Below are 17,601 nucleotides of genomic sequence, written 5' to 3' on the forward strand. Positions count from 1 at the left end.
AGCTGATCATTATGTATTTAGTAAAATGATTGATTGATATTTTAAATAGTAATAGTAAAAGGAGAAAGAGAAAGAATGTTGTGTAGTATTAAACAAGTACTATGTAATCGATATTTGATAAGATTAATTGGAAAGGAGATTACTTTACAAACTAAAGTAATTACAAGAGAGACGTTGCGTAATCGATTGATGGATGATAAAGTAGAGTTTGATGTAGATCAACTAAGACACCCAGATCTAATGATTAGAATGTATCATCAAGCAAATAATGTTGAATGGATGTTGCGTAATGGGTACATCTACTTGTTAAGAGATAGACTACGAATGTTTTTTAAACAAGTAGATACAAATATCGATAGTAGTAATACTGCTACCAATACTATTAGTACGACAACTACAACAACTACAACAACTACTACGACAACTACAACCTTTCAAACATACTATCAATTAGATGTTAGTGGTATGTGGTACAGTCATGTAACACCCAGTAATTTGGATATTCTATCAGACTGTGACATCAAGAGATTGCTACAATACGCAATTACAACTCTCAAAAATCAATATACACTTGATGTGATGATGATTGGTATTTCAATGTCTCGTAATACTAGATTGCTTAGAATTGCATTGGAAAACATCAACCCGACTATTCGTAATACTTTTATTCGTCAGCTACTCAAGAGTAGTTGTGAAGCTGGTAGTATAGAGATGTACGAAGAAATAGAGAAATATATACCTGTTAAACTATCGGATGACGAGTTGTACAAGTTTGTCTATTATTCTCTATACCATCGTCAACCTCACATGGTTCATTATCTTGTCAAAAGACGTGGGTTACCTGGGTGTCCTCAATACACCGCATCGTCACGTCTCCCAGATTGCCTCTACCATCTATTAGAGAGTAATGATGCCGAGCTATACAAGTTGTTGTGTATTGACAATTTGATTGTCACCGATTCGCCAACATCCCATGTTCACAATTACTTTGTATCATTATTACCAAATATTACAAAGGTCACAAGTAAACATATAGACCTATTACAAGTACTCCAAGTACACCGTAATGGAGGTCAATTAAGAAGTAACAATAGTTATTTGGCAACTTTAAAATCATTACTCAAAAATTGTAACGACCCAAAAGAACAAGAAAGAATTGGAGAGATTTTGGAGAATATCTCAACTGTCTTGTCTGCATTCTTTTTGGTGTTGCTCTATGTTGGCAAGAATCCATCTTATTATCTACAAGTAGCAATTAGCAAGGCTGTTCAATCGATACAAAGCATTTATTCGAGTATGGTAGTAACACAATTCCTCTACGACCAACTACCACAAAACATTGCAAATGGTCAAACTTTGTTATTTAATGCAACGTGTGTTTCAACTCGATTGGAATGTGTTACATTGGTATATGAAAGATTGGTAAAGGATGGTATTCAAATCCACCAGGCTCCTCCTGGAACCCAACATCTAGAGACCTTTCAATTTATCGAAAAACATATATCATCATCACTGCTCGACGCAAACTACCTTTGGGACATGTTACGTCAATCAATTGTAATCAATAATTACCAACTCGTCTATCATATCTTGTACCACTATATCTCACAACTTCAACAATTACCAAAACAATTTTTTATTGATGCACTCGGCACATGCAACATTGACATTGTAACATGTATACTGGAAACATATCAACTTCAAGTGTCAGCTTTCACTCTGGACGATAGTGACCTCGTCAAAATATTCTCATCTAGAAAGGTTGTTTACTTTTTCGTTAAACATTTTACAAAACTCGTTACATTGTTTGTAGATATACGTAGTCTATTTAAATACAAGGTTGACGATATTATAGCTTTGGCCATTCACATTAATCGTCCCAATGTAGTACTTCACCTCCAACCAACCAATATCCTAGGTGGTCTAGATACATACCTAGCAACACCCGAGAAATTACTCAGTTCCATCTTTCCTCTTCTTCGAGAGTATCAACAAATGAAAGACCAAGGTTGGACCGATCTCGGTAGACTAGGCAACACCACTCTGGTCGATCGAATCCTATCACAATTCCCCTCTAAAAGACAAGCCATTCATCATAAACTTTTACAAATTGCTGCTGGTGCCTATGCAGAGGGTCGTACCGAGTTGCTCGCCCACTTGGGACAGAAATATAATCTAAAACACTACAACGTAGATAATATAACCATTTTATTGAAAAATAACCAAATCAAATTGTATCGATCAAATAATCTACAAAAAGCTTATAGAGAAAATAGAGATAATTTTGTACAAACTAATTTTGGTATTGAAACTTGGAAAAAGGAAGTTTATGATGATACTCTTGGATTGTTGATGGTTTCAAAATAAATATCAAAAAGTATTGACAATGGAGCCTCTGTGCCCCTCTGTATGGTATGCATATCGAGCAAACGACAGCCAGGGATTTCCTGTTTACCAATACTCTATTAGAACAATCTCCATCGATGGAAGTGAAACATACTCTTACGACTACAGTCTTGTCAATGTGCACGAAAGAGATCAATTGACAAACCTTGAATGGAACAAAAAAATAATAAAATAATTTAAATTAGTTTTAAAAAAAGGAGGGAAAATCAATGACCTGCGCAAGTGAGCAATTCTGCAACGATGAAACATGTATTCCATGTATTGGCAACTTTAGAAAAGAGATAAATAAAGGAGATTGATAGCTCTTTACAAGACAATACAAGAAGGGAAGATGAATTTCAAAAGAGATAGAAATGAATACGAGAAACCAGATATAAAAAGAACAGAAGAATCTAATGCATATCCTAATCAAATGAAGATTGATGGTGACGATCAACATCAAAATGATAAAGAAGATAATAGTAATAATGATAATATAATAACAAGAACACCATTAAAGAGTAAAAAGAAAGATAATGTTAAATCTGTACATGGTATTGTATCTATGATAGATCGATGATGATGATGATCACAATCTTCTTGTTGTTGATCAAACAATAATACTAACCATTCGTCCATTTGACGTCAATTTAGAAAATACAATGACATTAATGTATAAATCATCACTAAAAGCATTTTCAAACAAGAATATAAGTAATCATCAATCAGATGATAGAAGTAATCCAAATAACATTCCAAAAGATCATTATGAAAATGCCAGAACCAATCAATGTAATATTTGCAGTCATCGAGATTTAGTGGTTGGATGTTCGTCGTGTACGCATGACCATTGTATAGAATGTGCTCATCAATGTGATGATTGTAGGGATGTATTTTGTTCGCTTTGTTGTGTTACAAAGTAAGTTTTAAAATCATAAAATGGAAAGAATAATAATATTCTGGCAGAAGAGTTAAAATTAACTAACATACATAGTAATCCTCCACAACCATCACCATCATGTTGTGAATGTTGTCATTAATTTAATTAAATAATATTATTATAGGTATGATAAAATTGATAATATAGATTATTGTATAGATTGTCATTTTAAAAGAAAACAACAATCAAAAGAGAATAATAAATAGTAGTAGCATTAGTGTAGGAAATGGAATATATTATATAATATAAATATAATCCAATCTTATATTTAATCGAGTGATTAATTTTGTACAATAACACAAAATGAAATGTTGGATATATCAATTCAATTCAATTAACTTAATATTTTGGATTTAAGAAGTGATTGCATCACACAATTCAATTTGTTGTCGTCAACAAAAATGAATGGTGATGAATAGAAGGAGGAGGAAGGATTATTTATTAATTTAATTTAATTTACGTTTTGTGGTTGGATCATGTCAAGTTGGTTAATTTAATCGCAACAAGTTACTTTTGGTTTAAAACTACGGTAACGACCAACTAGAATATTACCAACTACGGTACCAGCAATGACAGCAAAGAAGAGAGCAACGTTAAATGTCATAGCAACCAACATTAAAAGGTAAGAGAGTGTCAATTCGAAACCATGAAGGAAACCTCTGAGAATATCAATCTTTGGGTTAAACTTTGGATAATCACCTTTAAAGAATCCTTGACTGATCGAGACGGTATCGGTTGGTGTGGAATCTGACATGGTCAAATCCTTTTGTCTTTGTTTCTCGGCTTCCCAACGTTTCTCGAGTATGGAACGAAGAGTCTTTTCACACTCGAAAACGATGGCACCAAAAAAGATGAGGAACCAATAACCGGCAAATTGACCCTTGGAACGGGGAACCCAAGTTTCAAACAAGATATAGTCGAGAATGCCAGTATGGAAGAACATACGCATGAGTGGGATTTGTTCGCCAATAGGTGCCTCGCAATAGGCTTCAGAGAGGACACTGCTACCGAGGACTGCTCCATTTTGACACATGGTCTTCCATGAAGCACATTCACTCATATCGGGCATTTGTTGACAGAGTGATGTGTAGACGGACAAGAGATCACAGGTAGTGATCATCGAGCTACTGGTGGCTGGTATAGTGCATTGTGAACATGCATCCATACTCATTGACGTACAGATACTGTAGATGTATTGCGAGAGTTGGGTGGTTTTGGGTAACCCGGCAATAGCCTGACGTTCAGTACACTCTTTGACTACAGATGTGTTGCTACACAATTGGTTGTAGTTGGAGCAGTCTTTCATACCTGGCATATCGTATTGGCAACCGTCGGCCAAGATTGAGAATGGGTAGCAAACACCAGTTTGGCTGTCAATGCTATTGCATTCCTTTTGAACACTACATAATGGCATAAAATCCATATCCATACATAATCCATTAATGTCTTGTGTTACATTGGATACTGGGTATTGATAGTTTACGCAACTACTATCATTTGGTGTAGCGATACAATTTACTTGAGCATCAACAGATAAGATATTATTGTTGTTGAATATTGTTGCTAAAAGAATGCAAATGGTTAATGAAAACGGATTTGTTAATTTCATGTTTAAAACGTTGTTAAAAGAAGTGGGATTTTAGAAGTGGATGAAGAGGATGAAGAGGAGGAGGATTAAAAGGAGGAAGTAAAATTTATGTAGATGACATAAAAGGAGGATGAAGGATGAAGAAGAGGATAGGAAGAAGAGGAGGATAGGAAGGGGATGAAGATGAAGATGAAGGGAAGAAGAAAGAAGTGGATGAAGAGGAGGAAGAAGAAGAAGTGGGATAAAGGAAGAGGATGAGGAGGATGAAGAAGTTAACTATATACAACAAAAAAAAGAAATATGACAAAAAGAAAAAGAGATTAGAATAAACAAGTGAAGGTGAAGGTTCAAACAAACAAACAAAAAAGTAGAGACGATGAGGGGGGGGTTGTTTAAAGTATCTTTTGAATCTAGATCTATCTAAAAAAAGTAGTTACCTCGTTACTAGTCAATCAGCTTTAACACAAATAAAAAGTGTGTTGTATCTGTATAAGAGTTAGGAGAAAGATAATAATGAATGCATTCAAGGTGAGAGCTGACTTGTGAAGGTCAACTGTCGCGCCCAGAGCCCTAAAAACTTTACAACATAAAAATTATGTGGTGGGTTGAGCATATCTGAAAATTTCGATAATTTTGGTAATAGCTGCAAAGATAGATCTTAAGTTCTGGGTTGAGCTCGACAAATTATTATAATGTTTTTGGTTTATTTATATTTATCATAAAAATGATAACAAACAATCAAACAAGTCAATAGTTTGTTATTTTGGTTTATTATTAGTGAAAATTGATTGTACAGATGGTCTTTGTGCCGTTGACGGTGTGGTGGTGGTACCCCTACTAAAAGTTGATTGGCTTTGAGTGGATCTTAAAACTGGTCGGGGTGAACTACTACTACTACCACTTAGATTATTATTATTGCCGTCTGACAACTTTGATAGATTGGTATTTCTACCTACGCTTCTTGGTTGTTGAGGTGGTGTTGTTTGTTGTTGTTTAAATATTTCTTCGACTTGACTAATCTTATCTTTTACTGATGATACCGATGATGGAATGGCTATTGACCCTGAAGAGGATGTTGATAACCCACCTCTTGGTGACAAAGGTTGTTGAGATTGTTGTTTCAAAAATGGATTCGATTTAATTGATGCGGAACTTGTAGTTGGTGGTGGTACATTATTGGCTGGATTGTTGTTAGTATTATTGGTTGCAGGTGGTTTTGTATTTGGTTTTGGTTTAAGTATAATTCTAAAGTTGGTTTTTGGTACATTATTATTATTATTACTATTATTATTGATTTGAGTATCTGGTGATGATCCAATGGTAGGATGTAGGCGTGGTGAAAAAGATGGTTGTGTAGGTGTTGGACCTTTAGGTGAAGGGAGTTCATTGTTCTTGGATGATGATAAAAGTGTAGTATTACTATTACTACGTTCACCTGATGCTCTTAGTGTTGGTCTTGTATTGCGTTCACCAGATGAACTTAATGATTTGGTTGGTGATCCTGTAGTACCAGTTGATGATGATGGTGGTGGAACTGTAGATTTTTGATTGATTAAATGAGTGTGTGCATTAATCATTGATTTTACACTAGAGGAAGGTGACCCAGTCGTAGTACTACTACCAATTGGAGTAGGAGCAGGTGAAGAATTGGTTGGTGTTGAAGGAGGTGAAATGGTTGATGGTTTTTGTGGTGATTGTTGTTGTTGTTCCTTTGACACAAATTGACGTTGTAATTCCATAAAACTTTCTTCCAAGTAGTTATTGTTTGTTGGTTTTAATGATGTTGTTGTAGTAGTAGATGATTTTGGTGTAATATTAATCCTTTTAGGTTGTTGTTGTTGAATTGGAATAACAATTGGGGTGACATTGACTTTAGTCTTGAACGAAGTGTTGGTGTTGGTGTTGGTGTTGGGTTGTGTATTAACCAAACTATTATTGGTATAATGAATAGTGATTGGTTTTGGATTCACAACGGTATTGACTGTTGCCACTGTCGTTGTAGTTGCTGGATTCTTTAATACCAACGGTGATTGGGATTGTGGATTATTTGTATTAAAAACAATGGCAGCTTGTTTTGGTCTTATAAACTCTTCTTGTTTAATAATATGAATACCACCATCATTATTATTGCTAACACTATTATTCGAAACATTACCAATATTATTGTTGTTACTACTGTTGTTGTTACTATTAAAATTAAATATTTCAATAACTTGAGGTAAAGGTTGAATAACTGTAGATTCAATTGCATTCTTTTGTTCAACTGTTGCCTTTTCAGGTGAGAGGTTTGATAGTTCCTCTTCGATTTTACTCATTTCACCTTCCAACTCCAATTCAACAGTCCATTCTTTGAGTTCTTGAAGTGACTTTGCATCGATCGAACCACCTGGAAGTGGTGGATGAGAGTCTGACTTTAGGATAAAAGAGAGACGCTTTCTTTGTGGAGATGCAGTAGGTGACTTGTGAGCAGAGTTTACACTACTACCACGTCTTCGATTGATGGTTGAAAGTGTTTTAGAGAGTGGTGATCCAGAGGACAATAAAAGTGAAGAGGATGCTGGTGAAATGTTTGGTGATCCATCATTTGATTTGTTTCGTTTAAGTGAATCACTACTACCACTACCACTCTTTTTGTTGGAATAGAGGAGATCGTCATCATCATCACCAAAGCTACGACCAAGTGCTTTGATTGGTGATAATGCATTGATAAATGGTGTTGGACTACCCGATGCATTATCATCGGATCTAGCTATATCTTGGAAGTCTCCAGTAGTAGTAGTATCTCTTTGTCTCTTTGATAGTGTTGGTGAGGAAGAGTTTGAAATTACTACAACTGGAGGAGGAGGAGGTGGTGGAAGATGCATGGTTGATGATGCATCTTCACTACCACTACTTGCAATACTTGAACACGATGAAGATGCAGTAATCATACCTTCCTTTCTCGCCAATGGTGATGTGAATCTTGGAACGTATGGTGGTGGTGTAGTAACAGTCGTAATAGGGTTACCTGGTGGTACATCCTTTGATTTCTCCAAATCTTCTACCATTCTATCGATTGATGGGTGTCTACCATTGCCACCACCATTAATAGCAGATGCCAATAATCCAACTTGTTGTTGATGTTTATCTTTTTCAGGGATCATGGGCTGAATAATAAAAGAAGAGGATGGTGAACCACCAGAAGAAGAAGATGAACTTTTAGAACTAGTACGTAGTCTTGATAGTTGGGAATTGTTGAGTGAGAGGAGTCCGAGTGGGCCACGTTTCTTTATCTTTTCAACTTCATTGTCCAACTCTAATTCCCATCGTTCGGGAGGTGCCATGTGATGAGATAGAGTGTGTGGACTACCGTATGGTGACGGTACGGTAGACTGTCCCATTGCAGGACTATTACCCATGAATAGGGATGATCCTCCGACCGACTCTTCGTCACTCGAGTCATAGTTGAATTGTTCGTGTCTGCTACGATCGACTGTCGAATGCATCAACAATGAACTGAGCAATCTATGATCTGCCGATGCTCCAATAAGTGATTGTGGATGTCTTTGTGGAGACTCTAATAAATTCATACTTGATCCACCACCGTTAGCGTTGTTATTTGCGTTTGCGTGAAGTGAAGAATCTTGACTTTCCAATTCACTCCAACCATCAAAGTAACTACAAAACTCTCTAGTGTCTGAATTGTTGATATGGTCCGATGCAAAGTTTGAATTGTATAATTCAATGTCTGCACTGGTCAATACGACTACACGGGTAGTTTTGGCATGTCCAACGGTTGATTCTTGAACAAGAGATGAAGCAATACGTTCTGCACACTCTCGCTTTCTTCTTGAACATTGTGATCCAACCCATACAAATACCTTGTAGAATGCGTCCACTACAAAAGCATCTTCTTCACATAGATCACCTTGACCGTATGGAACCATCTTTACAATGACATAGTTTTTAAGTTTAGAGTGATAGTAGATATGATAGAATCTAACTGGTTGTCTTGATGTCCAAGGTTGACTAAAATGACTGTTATTTGAATACAATCCTTGAACAGTTTGTTGTAACTGCATAAGATTCAATGCAGATCCAGATGATGAATTTGCAATAGAAGATGAAATTGAATGACTTGATTTAATACCAGTACCAGCAGAAATTGTACCAGTAAGATTACTAATATTACCAAGATTACTATGACTTTGAAATGATTCAATTAGATTATTATCACCTTTGGTAACACCAAATCCAAATTGTTTCCAAAATGATGCAACCTCTTGTCCTTCTTCACATGTTACAATTAAATTGTATTGAATGGATTGAGAGATGACTCCGATCGTTTGTAGGTACTTGTAGAGACTATTGGTAATGGATGGCGATGAATCGGTTCGTAGTCTTGGATGACACCCACGTCCATACCACACAAATGTTGTTTTAATCGATGGACTGTACAATATGAATACATCTCTACTGTTGAGATAGGATATTGCACATTTATCAAATTGTGTAATTCTAATATTTCCTTGACAATTACTAATTGTCAATTGATACAATAAATTAAGTGAAGCCTGTGAAGTTGGAGTAGGAGGAGGAGGAATAGATGAAGAGGATGAAGATGGTGATTTTGGTATACCACCAGACATTGACAATGTAAGTAATGAAGTAGTTGAAGTACTATTACTTTCTTTGATTTTTGGTGATTTTGGTGATTTCATAAAAGATGATGATGATGAATCTTCAGATGTTAATGACATTGATGAAAATGATTGTTGAAATTGTCTTTCCACATTATTACCAACATTATTGTTGTTATTATTATTAATATTGTTCTTTCGATGAATAAAAATAATATTATTAAAAAGATTTAAAAATGATTGTGATTCTTTTGATTGAGTGAGACATTCTGTGGGAGGAGGACTAGCTTCAAGTGTTCGAGTATGTTCATGGAGTTCTTTGTAGAGGCCAAATTGGAATACAATCCACCATTTAATACTAGCACTTGACCCTTGCCAAAAATAAGCTCTTGATCCAAACCTATTGCTAGTTGGATTCTTGAATACATGGTGTACTACATATGCACGGTCACTGTGGAAATGTCCGTATTTATCTTTTGTCACTTTTACCCAACTTTCATCTTTACTCTCCCAAATATCTATTCCAACTGTTTGCTGTTGAGTAAGAGTATTTGTGTCATTTTCATTTGTTTTTAGACTATGAATATGATCAGGAATAGAGAATAAATCGGTGACTAGGAAATGAGAGTCTAGAGCCAATGGATAAAAAGAAGTTGATAGAGTCTTGATGGTAGTGTCACCACCACTAACAATGACCAGTCCATTATTGGTTGTTTCGTTTTGTTGCAAGTGTTGGTGTTGTTGAAGATAGTTTCGAGGGAGTGTAGTGTTTCTCTTGGTGTTATCAATCACTGACTCTTCTTCCAACCAGTACAAAAACCTCTCTTTGAATTGCCAAGGTTCCTCGTCTTGATGCACCGTGTGCACGGTTGCCCATCGCGGACGTTGTGAAAAGATATTGATAAACTCGTTGGCAAAGATGGTGGCAGCACGTTGTTGGAGTGGATCTGAATGTTTACCATTCCAAACAAAGATATCGGTCTCACAATCGAGAATAAAGCAAGTCTGGTTATTGAGACTAGTTGGCAAGAGTGGTTTGTCTTCAAGTGCGTTGATTTTACCGTTTCCACTGACTCTGTACAACCAAGTGGTTGCAGACTCTTCTTCTTGCAATATCTTGTCATCTTGACATCCGTCACGTTCCAAATGACCAATTGCCTGCACACGCTCCATAATCACACCTCCGTTGAGATGCATCAAAAAGTAAGACATGTTTTCTTGGTATGCCTGTGATCTATCACCCTCTACAATAATCTCGATGGTCACTGGTTCAACCAACACTTGTTTCTCGTATTTAATCTTGTTTGCAATAGCACAACCACGTACTTGTTTCTGTAAAGATGATATACTACCCATCCAAACATATATCTTTGATCCACAATCCAATACAAATACATCATTTCTACAAAGTGATTGTAATGATAATTCAACCTAAACATAAAAATAAAATAAAAAGTTAAGTCAAATTGATATAAGTATTGATTATTGTTTTGTAGTTACCCTTTTAGTTTTAAATATTTCAGTTCCAGAAATTTGCCATAAACTATTTGAGATTAAAAGTGAAGATGATACAATTGGTATTGAAGTTGGTGAAGTTAGATTATTATTATTATTATTATTATTATTATTACTATTGTTGTTGTTAAAATTTTGATGATTGGCCATTGCAAGAGAGATTGGTGAACTATCATTTCTTGAACGTGGTAAAAATACACTCTTTCGTCTTTCTTCTCTTGCTAATCTCATTCTTTCGCGTTTGTCTCTTGTTACTCTTCTACTTCTTTCTTCTTTGTCGTTTTTAAGAGATTCTTCACGTAATAGTCGTTTACGCATCTCGAATCTTTTCTTTTCCTTTTTCTCGGTGGTTACTTCTTGCATCAACTCTATCCATTCATCTGGTACACCTTCAAATTGTCCAGTTACATGATTCCAAGATATATGTATTTCTCGTTTAAAATAAGTTGGTGATCCAATTACTAATCCTCCTATTATATTCTTATCTCTTTTATATTGTTGTTGTGATTGTACATCATCTTCATCTCCTGATGAACAATATTCTATATTATTATTATTACTACTATTTACATTGTTGTTGTTATTGTTGGTAGACATTAAAGATAATGTTGATTTTGAATTACTATTTGCAATCGTATCACCACCTCCACTTTTAACTCTTGTAGGTGATGATGACCCACCATTACCATTATTTTTTGTTGGTTTTTGTAATTGTTGTTGTTGTTCAATTAGATTTGGAGTACTATTACGTGAATATTGTTTTGATAATGGAATATGATGTTGATTACCATTTGAGAATTCTCCAACTGGACTACTCTTTAATCTTTGTTTTTCCTTTTTCTTTGGTCTTGTTCCATTATTATTACCGTTACTGTTATTATTAGTTGGTGATAATATAATATCATCTTCTAAAGATTTAAATGGCATTTCACTTGATGGCGTAGTCAGTAGTGATGGTGATGATGTCATTGTCAATGATGGTGATGATTTGATTGAATTCTTTAGAATTGCAAATTGTCTCAATTGAGGTTCCTTTTGATTATGATGATTATTATTATCCAATTGATTTAAATTTCTAATTGCATTACTATTACGACGTTTCTTGATTAACTTGTTTGCTGATCTCTTTAATGTACTTGTCCAAGTATCAGGTAATCCCTAAATCAACCAATCATCATTGTAATTAGTAAACTATGTTAATAGTACTCATGATTAGTTATCATTGTTTGTACAAACATACCGATAATTCTTGATTAGATTCATCGAATCCAATATGAGTAATATGTGTAATATTGAATGGGTGACTAATAACCACTTTATCTCTTTCATTTTGATTGTTATTATTATTATTATTATTATTGTTGTTGTTATTACCTTTATCACGACTAAAGAAACTCTTCCATTTATTAGTCGATGATGATGATGGTGATGATACAGATACGGAAGAGGAAGTTGGTGTAGTTGGAGTACTATGATGTGGAGATGAAGGTGGTGAATGTAAATTTGGTGATAGATTAGTAGGACTGTTTCCATTTGACGCTGAAGTACTAGACGGTGATGGTGCAGTTAATAGTGATGTAGATATTGATAACAATGATGATTGTGATCCTAAAAGTATTGGTGTTGTATTATTATTATTTACATTATTATTATTATTTTGATTATTATTATTATGATTGCCTAAATGTGGTGATGAAGCAGATTTGCTTGATTTATCTTTCTTTTTATCCATCTTTTTTGTAATATTATTTTTTGTTGTTTGTTTATCTGTATTTTGGTATAGTTGTATTAAATAAAATATATTAAAAGAGTAATGAGAAGGGAAAGGAAAGGAAAGGAAAAGGGAGTTAGTGTTGAGCTCCAATCAGCTGATTATAATCACAACATCACAATAATCGTTCGAGTTCATTCGTTCATTCATTTAATGATTTAACATACCTTTAAAGGAAAGAAACTCTTGTCTGCTGATGATGATGATGATGGTTGATGGATGTCTGTCTATTCAAAACACAAAGACAGACAGATATTAAAACAGTAGTTATAATAATTTATGCAAATTTGCAGCCTCTGTGATTGAATTTTAAGCTAACGATGTCAAAGAAAGCAGGAAGGGGGAAAAAGGGGTGGACTCAATCAAACTTCCAAGGAGAAGGGGCGTTGATTGTTGTTTCTAGTATTATTATTATATTATGTTGTTGTTATTGAGATTTAATCATTCATATAATGTTGTTAAAAATCTATCTATCTCTCTCTATAATTATTTCTCTGATAATTGATTGATTAATGTAGGATTGATTGAATTGAAGCAGTTACGAGTTGGTTGCTGTGAGCGAGCAGGGCTGCTTGATCGATTGATTGATTGATCAAAAAAAAAGGGGATAAAGGAAAGAAGGGAGAGGGAGATGAATTGGTGATTGACAACTTGAGTGAAATTCAACCAGTCAACGATAACTACTAAAACTGTGTGTGTGTGTGTGTCTGTCTCTCTGTGTGTCTGTGTTGTTATTGTTGTGGTGGTATGTAATAATAAAAATAAATAAAATCAGCAAACAATGCTACAGTACAAGGCTGAGTGAGGAGGAGAGGATCTAGATTCAACTTTCATCGCAATGTCATAGAAAATAAAATAAAATTTGGGTACGTGCACCTGATCGTCGAATCAACCGCGTTCTTTTTTTAGTCGACGCGAAAATTATACAACGGCTAATTAATAATGTTGGGTGAGCCAGGCTAACCTGAACTTTCAAACGACGGTCTCTCCATATGCTGCCTATGGAAGCATAATTAGAATATCTTTATTCCCTCCTCTGTCAGCTGCATTTATAACTATCAAACCCTACGTATAAAATAGATAAGTTCCTTATTATTTGATTGTTTAAATGTGATAAATCAAATACCAGACTTTTTGATTCAATCAAGCTTTGTTGAGTGACCTTCCACACACAAATTCAATGATTTACTTTCGTTCATCAAAAAATCCAAAGAGTGCGCTGCCGTTTTTGAAAAGATCGGGATGATGCAGCTTGCATCGTGCATTGGTCTCATCAAACAAACAAAAGAGAACAGTTTCTTTTTTAGCAAAGGTGTCATTGTGTCAACTACTACACAACTCGGTGCCTAGTAGGGAAAGATCGCAGAGTAGAAAAGGATCACAATACAAGAAGCTAGCTCTTTTAAACAACTTGAAAGTTTAAAGTATATAAGTAGGAGTAGGTATAGTGTAGAATACCAGAGAAGAAGGGAGAGAGAGAGAGAAAGTGTAATAGTACAACAGATAATTAGATCCACAACCAATCAATCACCACTATACTATACTCACACACCCAACCCCTTTCATCAAAATCAAATCATCGATCGACAACAGCACAAATACAGTAAATTATAAATACATACTAAGAGTAAGAGTAGACGACTATTCTCTCTATTCTAAGTATAATAATATATAAGTAGTAATAATAATAATAACCGACCATACTACAACTTTACTGTGTGTGTGTAGTATTAGAATTATTTGTTGGTTGTTATTTATTAGCATACACCGACCTACCTACCTTTGGAGTATAACTTAATATTTTAAAAGAATAGTAATAATAATAATAATAATAATAATAACAAGACTTGTAGACTCAAGAGTTGTTGTGTAAAATAAAAATAAAAAGAATGAGTAATAATAATAATAATAATAATATTAATGCGACGACATCAACGACGACGACGACGTCTACGTCAACATCTTCAACTCCACCATCACCACCTTTACAATCAACATCATCACAAATACCATTAACTCCCTCAAGTAGTAATAATAATGGTAAACAAAGTGTCAGAAAGAAGATTCATACTTCACATCGGTTAGAGATGAAGAAAGCGTTGCCAAATCGAAATGATCATGAAAAGGCAACTCTACTAGCTGCCACCAATATAGAGAGAGGGTCTAGAATGGTGAAAGATCTCTTTACACACTTTGTATTCTTTATCATCTTTTTGGTGATCGTTGTACTCCAACGAAACTCTCCCTACGTCTACACGATCAACATGGCTCTCAAAAATTCATTCATGTTTGATGAAATACCTACACTACCATACCCCAAACCTTATATGGGTATTAATAATGCCGATGATTTTAAAGCTGTATGTAATCATCATATAAATACATTAGATTATTATATTATGTTATATTAACTTATGTTTGATTTGGTTTAGTATTTGACAGAACAATTTGGACCGGTGGTGACAGAGATGGGAATGGATAATCCACATGCGATGAACAAGGTAATTGGGAGTGTTGTTAGATTGAGACAATTGAGAGTGACCGATCATTCATGTCCGACCTTTGGATACGACCTACCTTGTTATGCAGTTACCTATGGTACACATACTAGAGAGACTGAGCCTATCATAGGCACCAACGGAACCAACTATTATTTTACAAAAGATTCACATGGATCACTTGTCTTTGGATACAACCAATACATGTATGACACTAGTGGATACTATGTCGATATTCCCATCTCCAACCTAACCGATGGTATTCAACAACTATACGACAATGATTTCTTTAGTGAAAATACAAGAGCCGTCATCATCTCTTTTGTAACACTTAATTTAAATTATGAAGCTAGAGCCACTGTTGTTTATTTGGTATGATAAACATATGATGAATATATATATCATGAATAAGTTATTAATATTTCTATTTTTACATCTATGTTTAGTTGGCCGAATGGACAGCAGCAGGATCAGTTGACCCATATTATACAATGAGAACATATCGAATTGAAATGTATAATAATGCAGAGGATAGATTCCGTGCATTTCTCGAAATTACATTCCTCTTGTTCTTAACCTACTACCTTTACTTTTTCATCAATGAAGCTAGAATCGATTATCAACTTGGTAGATTCCGTTATTTTATTACTTCATTTTGGAATATTTTAGAAGTTATTAATCTTGTTGTAAGAGAGAAATTAACACAAAAAAATAATAATAATAATTATTTATTTAAACTTTTTCTTTTTTAGTTATTTATAGTTTCAGTTATATTATATTTAATATTTTTGGGAGATAATGATAGAAGAACAGTAACTATATCAGGTGAAGAATACCCAAATGATTTAGAGATACTTGGTCAAACTGCACTTGTATTTTATCAATTATCTGCCATCAATATCTTATTGTTGGCATTTAAAACATTTAGATTTTTAATGTTACATAGAAGATTATATGCTCTATGGATTACATTGGCACATGCCAAAGTACAACTTATCACATTTACAACCATGTTTATTATTATGATGATTGGGTTCCTCATGTCTGGTTGGTTGACATTTGGTCATGAAATGGATGACTATAATGGTTTCTTTAATAGTTTGGGTACTTCTTTACAATATATTATTGGCAATCCTCCAAGTTATGCTGATATGCAATATACAAATAGAGCTTTAGGTCCAATTGTAAATAGGAAATTTAAAAAAACAAAAAAAGAAACTATTATTAATAATATTAATATTAACTATCTACTCTCTTTTTATTTTAACATAGTATAATATATTATTCACAATATTTATGTTTTTCATTTTGATAAATATGTTTATTGCTATTATTTCAAATAGTTATCAAGAGATTGCATCATCACTTGACAAGAAACAAAAGAACAAACACAAGACCATGTTGTCGAAATGGCAAAGATATGGTCTATCGATTAAATTCCTTTTTAGAAAGAATATCTATTCAGTCTATGATATCGTTAAATTATTAATGGAAAAGATTCCTGGTCTTTTTCAAGAAGTTAATTTATCAAGTCAAAGAGTTTATGAGTAAGAAACAAAAATATATAGATATAATATATAGAGTATATTCTAATTCAAACTTTAATGATTCTATTTCTATCTTAGTGAAATTCAAGATTTAAGATTAGGAGTTAGATATGATGAAGCTCAATATTATACTGATCTATCAATGAAAGTTTATCATGAAAGAAAGAAATATCTTCAAGAAATTTTACAAGCCAAACAAAATGCAAAGGTTACTAGTGGGGGTGTAAGTAAAAAGAAAATGAAATGGAAATATAAAATAGTAATAGTATATTTGACTAACTTTGTTGTTGTTATCAATTTTGTCAGGAATTTGAATTAAAATTAATTGGTAGAAGTAAAATATTTAAATCATATCAAATGAGTGAATGGTTGGAAGAACAGGAAAAGAATCAAGTTAAAATGGAAAAGGAGGAGAGAAGACGTCAAAAGGAATTAAAAAATTTGGAATTACGTCAAAAGTTGGATAGGCTGTTGACATTGTTGGGTGATTCATCAGTTGTTAGTCAAAGTATTAGTTTACATAATAGTGTAGTTCAACAACAACAACAACAACAACAACAAAATAGTAATAATAATAATAATCTAAATAATAGTATTATAAATAGTATAGCTACTACTTCAACTGCCAATTTAATTGCAACTACATTGATGGGTGATAGTTCTGATACTGATAGTAATCCAAGTGATAGTGATAGTCAATAACAATATAAAATGGAATAATAACATTCATCATCTTTG

General features: G+C 33.9%; 5 protein-coding genes across 5 annotated transcripts; 3 read left to right on the forward strand and 2 right to left on the reverse strand.

Moving 5' to 3' along the window:
- Nucleotides 1-75: 75 nt before the first annotated feature.
- On the forward strand, nt 76-2,367 carry DFA_02282 (uncharacterized protein; the record flags this gene model as incomplete). Its single annotated transcript, XM_004366615.1, has 1 exon — nt 76-2,367. One exon carries the CDS (start codon nt 76-78, stop codon nt 2,365-2,367), a length of 2,292 nt encoding a protein of 763 aa, XP_004366672.1.
- A 370-nt stretch (nt 2,368-2,737) lies between these two features.
- DFA_02283 (uncharacterized protein) lies at nt 2,738-3,531 on the forward strand (the record flags this gene model as incomplete). The annotated part of the gene is made up of 3 exons (XM_004366616.1): nt 2,738-2,923; nt 2,958-3,304; nt 3,450-3,531. 3 exons carry the CDS (start codon nt 2,738-2,740, stop codon nt 3,529-3,531), a joined length of 615 nt encoding a protein of 204 aa, XP_004366673.1.
- Nucleotides 3,532-3,818: 287 nt separating this feature from the next.
- Nucleotides 3,819-4,934, reverse strand: DFA_02284 (uncharacterized protein; the record flags this gene model as incomplete). The annotated part of the gene is made up of 1 exon (XM_004366617.1): nt 3,819-4,934. The coding sequence occupies one exon, from the start codon at nt 4,932-4,934 to the stop codon at nt 3,819-3,821; it is 1,116 nt and encodes a 371-aa protein (XP_004366674.1).
- Nucleotides 4,935-5,671: 737 nt separating this feature from the next.
- gnrC (gelsolin-related protein) lies at nt 5,672-14,520 on the reverse strand (the record flags this gene model as incomplete). The annotated part of the gene is made up of 7 exons (XM_004366618.1): nt 5,672-10,963; nt 11,033-12,205; nt 12,288-12,779; nt 12,986-13,041; nt 14,008-14,164; nt 14,441-14,473; nt 14,518-14,520. 7 exons carry the CDS (start codon nt 14,518-14,520, stop codon nt 5,672-5,674), a joined length of 7,206 nt encoding a protein of 2,401 aa, XP_004366675.1.
- Nucleotides 14,521-14,707: 187 nt separating this feature from the next.
- Nucleotides 14,708-17,565, forward strand: DFA_02286 (putative Ca2+ channel; the record flags this gene model as incomplete). The annotated part of the gene is made up of 7 exons (XM_004366619.1): nt 14,708-15,178; nt 15,251-15,688; nt 15,763-16,002; nt 16,069-16,500; nt 16,589-16,863; nt 16,942-17,086; nt 17,170-17,565. 7 exons carry the CDS (start codon nt 14,708-14,710, stop codon nt 17,563-17,565), a joined length of 2,397 nt encoding a protein of 798 aa, XP_004366676.1.
- Between the last annotated feature and the right edge of the window lie 36 nt (nt 17,566-17,601).

Source organism: Cavenderia fasciculata (genome assembly GCF_000203815.1).
Source record: "Cavenderia fasciculata unplaced genomic scaffold Scf_Dfasci-G-b-143d02.r1-5, whole genome shotgun sequence".
In the NCBI taxonomy this organism is placed as follows: Eukaryota; Evosea; class Eumycetozoa; order Acytosteliales; family Cavenderiaceae; genus Cavenderia; species Cavenderia fasciculata.